This window comes from Telmatherina bonti (genome assembly GCF_933228915.1).
Source record: "Telmatherina bonti genome assembly, chromosome: 12".
NCBI classification, from domain to species: Eukaryota; Metazoa; Chordata; class Actinopteri; order Atheriniformes; family Telmatherinidae; genus Telmatherina; species Telmatherina bonti.
This window is the reverse complement of record NC_136610.1, coordinates 34,539,883-34,549,267: the sequence shown is the minus strand read 5'-3', so window position 1 is coordinate 34,549,267 and position 9,385 is coordinate 34,539,883. Positions and strand designations below refer to the sequence as shown.

At 38.9% G+C, this 9,385-nt stretch overlaps 1 protein-coding gene across 3 annotated transcripts in view; it reads left to right on the top strand.

Annotated features, from left to right (window-relative positions):
- micu3b (mitochondrial calcium uptake family, member 3b) overlaps positions 1–9,385 on the top strand; it is a 31,475-nt gene that overhangs the window by 4,555 nt on the left and 17,535 nt on the right. For all 3 annotated transcript variants that reach the window (XM_079250531.1, XM_079250532.1, XM_079250530.1), the window contains exons 2-4: positions 631–778; positions 4,607–4,638; positions 4,798–4,876. In XM_079250531.1, the coding sequence (XP_079106657.1) occupies positions 667–778; positions 4,607–4,638; positions 4,798–4,876 (223 nt within the window). In that variant the 5' untranslated portion in view covers positions 631–666. The remainder of the gene's footprint in view (positions 1–630; positions 779–4,606; positions 4,639–4,797; positions 4,877–9,385) is intronic.

Below are 9,385 nucleotides of genomic sequence, written 5' to 3'. Positions count from 1 at the left end.
TTACTACTAATAATAAGCTACACAGGATTCTGCAGCTGTGTTGTCACTACAGCTTTTCATGAATCCAGTTTTTTGCTTCCATCCATGCTGCTCTGATAGACGGACATACATTGACAGCGCTGTGAAGTGTACTCAAACAAGCAAACCATGTCTGGTGTTCACATTTAATTCCCTGTAGGGAAAATGTCTCTGGAGCTTTCCAGAGAGGAAGGAAACAGGACACTTGGGGCTTGGCAGAAGGGCTGATATTTGATAAGGGGAGGGGGTGGGGGTTTAATGGTTAAGCAGAGGAGGGGAAGACATTCCCTGGGTGTTTGCTGTGTGCCCATTGGACCTGGCGACGTGCCACCTGACAGAAAGATCCACTCTGTCTTCACCAGTCCGGCCTTGTGATCTGGCTGGGTTGGAGCAGTTGTAAGGGACATTATCTGCTGCGTGGGGATGAAAAATACGCCTGACATAACACGCATCCCATTACTGAATTAAAGCATGGGCCTCTTTGTTGCACCATGCGAGAGAGGCTTTTCGTGACAAGAAAAGCTTTGCTGGATTTTATAAAAAGCGTCTTATCAGACAACGTTATCACTGACATGATTTGGTGTTTCTGTGTGTGTGTGTGTTTGCTTCCAGAAGCGGAGCTACAGTCTGGATGAGGGGGACGTGTACATGTCGTCCCATGAAAACAGATTCCGGCTGTTCAGCTCGCTGGAGTACGAAGGCCAGCTCTACATGACACCACTGAACTTCATAGAGTCCGTTACTCTGAACGAACCCAGGAGTGAGTTGGCCTCTAACGCTCAGCACATCACCAAATACTAGAGGAGGAAGAATTATTGCTATGATTAAACACTGAGCTTGTTTATAACATGAAATCATCAGGATCAATGAGGGAATTTACTTCCTCTTTTCAGCAAAATCTTAAAAATATAAAAACTGATAACAACATTAATGGTGAGGTAAATCTCCTACGTTCAGTCTTCTTTACAGTTTTGACCAAACAGTACTGGGAACTGTGGGAACCAATAGGTATGACGACCAGACACTAACCAGGAACCAGGATACTTTGCACTTTACTGGAAATTTGTAACGACAGAGAATTGTTGTTCATTTGCAGCAGATCTGGAAAGTTTGACCCCTTTTATACACAAACATGGATGTTTTTTTGTAAGTTTCTCTTAATAGAAACTAGAATTCACATCTTCAGACACAAAACACAAGCAGAACACAACATGGTAACGGCTGACTATAGAAATCCTTGGTACTAGCGGGACACTTGTGCCTTCAGACAGTTGGTCATCCTTCCTGGTTCTGGTTCTGCTGGAGCTTTCCATCTACACTGTGGCCAGCCACCTCATATGTCCTCAGGATACTGGGTTTAATCAAAGAGAAGAGTTAATTCATTGTTTTCTTAGCTACACAATTATTCATTACATGGTGACTTGTATCATGGATTTCCTGACTTGGACTGCATCTGTAAAAGTGTCTTGAGATTACTTTGTTTTGACGTTTGGCCAAACCAAGTGGCGACCTCTGGCGGTAAAAAGTGAAGCCTATGCGAAGTGTATAAAACTGCAGTTCCCCCTTCATCCACTAGGGGCTCAAACCAGAGTGAATCCCCGTAGACTCCCATGTTAAAAAGACCAACTTCACAGCAGAAATAAACATGTTTACAGCCTGGTTCAAAAATCCATTTCGGTTTAAAAGGTCAGGTTTAATTCAATTCAATTCAACTTTATTTATATAGTGTGAAATCATGGCAATGCCATCTCAAGACGCTTTATAGACAGAAAAAAACAACATAATGAAAGCCAATTCACAATAGCTTATATAAGGAAACCAACAGATCGAGTTGGAGAGTCCAACTCAATCTCCCATCCTGAGCAAGCACACTGGCGACAGTGGGAAGGAAAAAACTCCCTTTTAACAGAAAGGAAACCTCCGGCAGAACCCGGCTCAAGGACAGGCAGCCATCTGCCTCTGCTGTGTGGGGGGAAGAGGACAGAAAGACAACAGACAAACAGGAACTGCCAGGGAGACCTGCTGAGACAGAAGACATACATGTTAATGATGCAACACTGTTATGGGGGGGGGGGGGGGGGGGGGGGGGGGGGGTGTAAGAGAGATAAATTGAGAGAGAGAAAAAGAAGCATAGCAGTTTACCTTCATGTCAACTGTGGGGGGAGTGATTTTTTTTCTAACTTGCCCGTTTAAAAGTAATTTAATCTCGAAATTCGGCATATTTAGGGGCGTGTCCTTTTGATTGACAGGTACCCAATCTCCCGCTTTGAGTAAGAGTAACGGAGAACAATCGCGGTTTTTAGCCGGTTAACAACGTGAATTAGCTTTAGCCCGCTTACCTCCGTTAGCTGGTTAGCTCCTGTTATCTCCGGGTTAGCTCAATTAGCTCTTAGCTACAGAAAGCTTGGAGTCGCTTGATGTCAATCATCCACCATGATGCTCACAGCCCCCCTCTCAGCTCCACCTCTTTGCCCATATTTTTGCGCATGCTTCTGCCAAGGTGGCGACGGTAGGAACCGCCCACTGAGCTTCAGTTCAGCTCTTCAGAAACCTATGGGTGACGTCATGGAGGAAGGAAACAGTCTACATACATACATACATACAGTCTATTGGCTAAATAAATAAAACTGAATTGAACTGAAGTGTAGTCATACCCTCAATATTGTTCCACCTCTAGAGGTTTGATAGAGTCAGGCAGCACAGGAAATGGCTCCACGTTTGATTATGTAACTGTGACCACAAGATGATGCTTCTTTCTGTCATTTATTCGGTGATTAACTGATCATTTATGAGCAAACATGCTAAAATGTTAGCATAGGTGCTATCTTAATGACATTTCCCTTTGCCTTGTCAACTATAGTGAGGGAAGATTGGCGTATATTTTGACAGCGACTGAAAATCACTTTATGTGTCGACTCCAATAACAGACTTTCTAAATTTCTTCATCATGGAAAGATTTTTTCAGGAGCCAAAGGCTGATTCTGTTGGGCACAAATGCAAAGAAGATCAGTTAAAATAACTGCATTTGTGTTTGTTAAGCTTAAAAAGGACAATCTGTAATATCTTAAAGACACATTAGAAATTATTTATGCAATTTGCACCTGAATACTTTCTAATTGAATCTAAATCCGTACATAACAAATCGTCAATATATTTCATGTATGCTTAACCGTTCTCCTCTCATTGTCTGTTTTTCTTCTGCAGCTGTTTTAATGAATCTTTTTAGCTTGATGTTTGACTTTTAAGCGTTTGTTCGCACAAAAATTCCTACGTACAAACATGTACAAATTGCAAATAAATGGTTTAAATCTGAATCTGAATGCGTTCAAGTCAGTGTTGAACCACAGAAGATGCAAATACTTGGAGTTTCTCCCCACTTTGCTTTATAGATGACCATCATTTCAATGCTCAGAACCTGCAGTGACCTGAATTGAGTCCGATTGAAGGTATTTATTGTCAGTCAAAGACAAGAGCAGCTTGCAGTCTCCTTATTTAAGCCTAAAATGGAGCACTGCAGCATTTATACAGCACTTTATATGAATAATCACCTTTTATCAGCTGCTATTTGCCTAATTACATATTACATGTCTGTCAGGTCATCAGATAAATCTCCACTCCTTCATTGTCAAATTGCTCAGTTATGCAACAGTTTAATAACAGCTTTCTTTAAAACAAAAAAAAAAGGTCCTGGTGTTGCTTCCTGGAATATGTTTGTTGCTGAGGGCATGTGAAGTGTCATCGAACAATAAGTCACGGCTTGAAGTGCTTCAGTCATAACACCTGCATAAAGATAAACATCTTTACCAGCAACCTTACTTTTATGGCTCATTTATGTGGCAACAAACTTGCAGGGACCCACAGAGAACAAATTACTTAGCTCGAATGCCGTAAATGTCATGATAAGAAAACCTGGATTGTGATGCAAGGCTGAAATTAACACATAAACACACACATTAACACATCAACGCTCACTATTCCCTGCTCGTTAATTGCTAATTTGTTGTGAAATGGTACTTATGTGGTTTTATGGTTTTATTGTAGTTGTAAAAGGAGCTGTGTTTTGATGTTTTTGTGGGTGTTTGGGGTGGGGGGGGGGGGGGGGGGGGGGGGGGGACATGCACAATGAAGCTTTAATATCAGGGATATTAAAAGACTGGTGGAGATTTTCTTCCTCAGAAGTTGCTTTAAATCAAAAAACTTGGTTGAATCAAGATTAAATCAAAACCTTCTGCAGATCTGGGAAGAATTCTAGAGCGAGTCCAACATGCATGGAGGCAGATGTTAATGTCCTCACCTGGGTGCGAGGCTCAGGCTTTAAAATGTGTCGCTGCAGGCTTGTTGTCACCGTTATCTGTGATTTCCCAGCCAGTTTTTTTTTTTCTTATGACACCTCCCTCTTATCTTCTCCTTTACAGCCAATTGGAATGTGTTCATGGCAACGCACAGCTTATGTTTCTGTCCACATAAACACCAGTTTTCACTTTTGCTTCCCAGCTCTGTCTACTAAAAAGTAATCTGTCATAACAGCAGATTTAAGTCAAACTCTAATTTTTAGTTGTTTTTCTTTTCTGTTTTTCTTTGTGTTTAGGCAAGAGAGGTTGGAAGTCCCTCACGAAGAAGGTGAGCTGTCTCTGAAGCACTCGCTGCTGTTTTACAGTCATGTTACCGCAGATGTGAGCAGCTGTAAATACTGTAATGCCTGTAAACGCTGCTTCATGCTGGGATTACACAGAAGTTAGAAATGAACGAGTGATTTGGGATTTTCTTCTATTTTTGCAGGAATTAGACAAGATGCTGTGTGATACTCCACCTGTTTGGAAAGGATCATCTGATTTTTTTAGAAATATCAGAGAACGAGGTAAAGACCCCATCTGATTTATTGCACGCATAAATCCCCTGAATGTTAGTTATTCCCTTTGTATTTTTTTACAAAGCTGTCAATGAAGGCCCTCCCATGTCTCATCCAGAGCGTGCTCTGTTGTGCATGTTGCACTGATTCACAGCTAAAGGTGTGGGCTGTAAATGCTATCTTATCACTCAGCCAGTCTGGTAACATGTTGGAGATTTGTTCTCAGGTAACCCCGTCAGGAGGGAAGAGTTCAATGCAATAAGCAAATATACAGAACAAACTCTTCTTTAATAAATAAGAAAAAAAAAAAAGTGCCGGAATTATGAAGTTTATGAAAAACATTTTTCTGCAAAGGTGCAAAAAAAAACATTGAAAAGGAGAAATAATTAAAACTAGCTGAAAAATAATAAAAGATTAGAAATAAAAGGAGCAAATCAAGCTAAAAAGAATAAAAGAAATTAAACAGAGCAAAGCAATTAAAGCTAAAGTAGATGGAAACAGACGACAGAGGTAGATATACAGTCAGCCTGAAATGCATCATCATCACCATCATCATCACCATCAATGTACATTTTTCAAAGAAAATTAATTAAAAAAGAAAAATTAAACCTCCAATCTTATTGAACAGAACAAAGTTTTGGACCAGACTTGTTTGTTCCAGATATATGAAGCATGAAAACTAAACTCTAATTCTCCTTGTTTAGTTTAACAGAATAAAAAACTAAACCTGACGTCTCAGAAGTGAGGGTGTTCGCACCGTAGCAGCAGATCAGATACATATTTCGGACCAGAACCATTCAGTCTTTCACGCCAGCAGTAATTTAAGGTTAAATAAAATCTTTGTCTCACAGGAAGGCAGTGCAGAGATGTGAGAACCGGAGTGTAAATGTTCCTTTTAGCAGCTTTCTGGATTTTTAAACCTGTAAACACAGAAGTCACAGAAGTCAAACCTACTGAAAACAGGAGATTTTTCACGTTGAGCCATCAGTTTTCTTTTTCTGGATGTGTTCTTCAGGAGGTAAAATGATGATTCAGCTGCTGCTTTATTGTCCAAAAGGACGCCAACATCTCTGGACTGATGTGTTGTTTTAAACAATGCTGACCGAAGATAAGGACTGTTTTTGTTTCCAAACACGATTTATTTAGCTGGATAAAATTCGGACACATCCACACCTGAGTATCCTGGTGAGGCTGTAATATAGGTCTAAATGTCGTCATTATTAGTCATAATCGAGCTGATCATTCACATTATTTTTCACATATGTATTTACATACATTCAGCTGAGGTTCTACCAACAACTGGCAGGATGATGACATTTTTTATCCCCTAAAAACAGAGTCGGACATTCTCTTAAAAATGTTGATCATCTATGTTAAACGTTAACTGAACATGTTGAAGTTCAGACTCAGAAAAATTATGCTTTTTGACTATTTTTCTTTTTTTTTTTTGCTTTTTAACAAGTGCTTAAGATTAATCTTTACATTTCATGGTCAAACTATGGAACTGTACGAAGATTAAAATGTTTACTTTGGATCTAACAGACCGAAAACAAATGACAGCGATGGTTTATTTCCACTATATTTGAATAAAACTCATAATAATCACAAGAACATGCTGCACAAAACACTGCAGGCTGTTAAAGGGTTCAAAGTTAACATTATACACAAAAAAATTATTAGAAGAGCTCATCATCCTTTTCTCCCTGATTAGCATAAACGCAGCAGTTTTTATTACATTCACTTCCAGCTAAAGAAACCTTCAGAAACATGTAAATCCTTTGTTTTCCAGTTAACAAAAGCAAATAAAAGCAAACCTAACTAAATTAAAACATTCTCAGCTATAAATTGTATTTGATTTAAGGAAAAAAAGCCAAAGAAAGAAATTAAAAGTGATAAAAACAACAACAAAAAAACAAAACGTACAGTAAAACTCCTGATGTCATGTCACATGACATTGCCAAACCTAAAAACCTGTCTAGCTCCTCTGATGTAAATACTCATAACACAACGAGAAAACGATAACAAATCCTGTCACCAGGTAAAATGTGTCCTGATAATAACCTATAAGTAGATCCATAACTTATAACTTATTTACTTCGCAAAAAAAAAAATGAACACAGTAAAAATGACATTAAATATCAGATATATCTGATATCTAAAACATGAAAATGACCGCTTCATCTGGTTTTAAATGTTTTAACTCGTTACTATATGGTGTATACCATTGTGAAACTATGATTCTGGAGATTTTAATGATGTATATTCGGGGTGGGGAATCAAATAAAAAAAACAAAAAACAAAACAAATAATCTGGAATTTTTTGCTTCACAATTTTATTTATTTATTTTAGTTAATTTAGTTTTATTTTATTTTATTTATTTATTCTTTTTTTACTTTACAATTTTATTGATTTTTTCAATTTTTTTTGCTTCGCATCATTATTTATTTATTTTTTTATATTTTGCTTCACAATTTTATTTATCTATTTTTTGCTTCACAATTTTAAAATTGATATTTTTTCTAAAAAAAATTATATTTTTTAAATACACGAAAAATAATCCTTAATAAAACAAAAAACAAAAAACATAAACAAAAATAATCCATTACAATTTTTTTTTTTTTTTTTGCCATTTTTATTGTTTTTATTGATCTTTTTACTTGTCTTCTTTGGTCTTATAGCAGCAGAACGATGGTCTGGCTACTGTTTTGTTTTTTCTAGTTGAAATTAAGAAAAATGATGAGGAATAAAAGTTTTGTACATCGCAGTTTAAATCAAATCAGCCCATTTCATTTCTCAGTTTTTTCTAGCTTATAGCGGAATGAAGTCACTTGGAAAATCAGCATCTTTTGTTACATAAGTGTCATTATTATTAATTGAAAATCTTTTTGAATTGAGAATCGATTCCGAATCGAATCATCGTCCCAAAAATCGGAATCGAATTGATTCAATGTCAGCTTTATTCATTGAGCACATTTTAAAAGGCCAACGGCCATCCAAAGTGCTTTACAGCAAGATATAAACATCAAATAAAGCACATACATACACATATATATAGACTAAAATAACACTAAGATAATCAGTAAGAATAAAAAAACAATAAAAACAACTCTGCTCAGTTGGAGGCTGGGGTAAACAGGTGGGTTTAGATGGGTTTTAAAAATGAAAAGGCCATTTGCAGACTGTACATCCAGGGGTGATGAGTTCCATAATGTAGAACCCACATCTGCAAAAGCTCGGTCCCCTCTAGATTCAATTCAATTCAATTAAACTTTATTTATATAGCATCAAATCACGGCAATGCCATTTCAAGAAGCTTTACAGACAGGAAAAAAAAAAACCATAATGAAAGCCAATTCATAATAGCCTATATGAGGAAACCAACCCATCCCATAGATGTCATTAGGGATGTGGGAACGTCGAATCCATCTGGTCAGCTGATCTAAGGGCTGTAGAGGGTTGATGAACGTTAAATACTGTGATGCCAAGCCATTTAGAGACTTAAAAACAAATAAAAGAATCTTAAAATCAAACCTAAAACTAAGCAGCAGCCGGTGAAGAGAGGACAGCAGCGGCGTTGCGTCCTGCTGATTCCAGCATACTATCGAGAGTTGTTGTTCCATTCACATCCCTGATGTACACCATCCAGGCTGCAATCACAAGTATAGATTCAGTAAACATTTCAGGCCAGTGGCTTTGCCCCTGAAACCGTGCTGCACCCCAGACGCAGATGATACTGCAGCGAAAACCTCCCTGCTATAAATGTAAAGGTAGTCCAGTAAAGGTAAAAATCATTATCCTGATGGAGGAAACAGCACCTCACATGAGCAGCATTCACCTTGACGACCTCTCAATCCGGTTAACAGACAGCATCACAGAGGATCTCTTATGTGGACATGAAGAGAATGTGATTTCTGTGAAATGACCACGAGCCTCGCTCGGTTAACAGTAACTGAAACTCTTCGGTGCTCGCACCTGCACGCTTCCTGCTCCGCCATCAGAGCATCAGGTCTCACCGCTCTGCGCTCTCCTCTGTTGCTTTAGCTAAGTGCCAATGCCAGGATTTGGGGCTTTTAATCCTGCTGTTAAACGCTGCGGCTTTGTCAGGGGAAAAAAGAACCGGATTGATCTGCGAACAAAGCGTCGCTTCAGAGAATGAGGGAGCTGTTTGAACCCTGCTATGTCGAGACATGTCCCGCTGGCCACCCCCCTGATCAGCACGGACATTACGAAGCCAGAGAATAGCATTGGATTACATCTCCGGGACTGCCACTCTGTATGAAGTGTTTCTGTGGAATTCTTTGTATTGTCTAACAACATCTACTTGAGCTTAGAGGCTGAGCTGCGGGGAGGAGGGGGCCCAGCTCCCTCCAGGAGTGAAGGTGTGTGGTATTGGTGAGACTCGGCAGGAATCTTAAAAGACCCCCCCCCCCCTCCTCTTCAAACCATTTGAGCTTTAAAGACTTTGAAGGTAAAGATCTGCTGTCATTATAAGGGCTGAACATGGCCGAGGCAGCGGA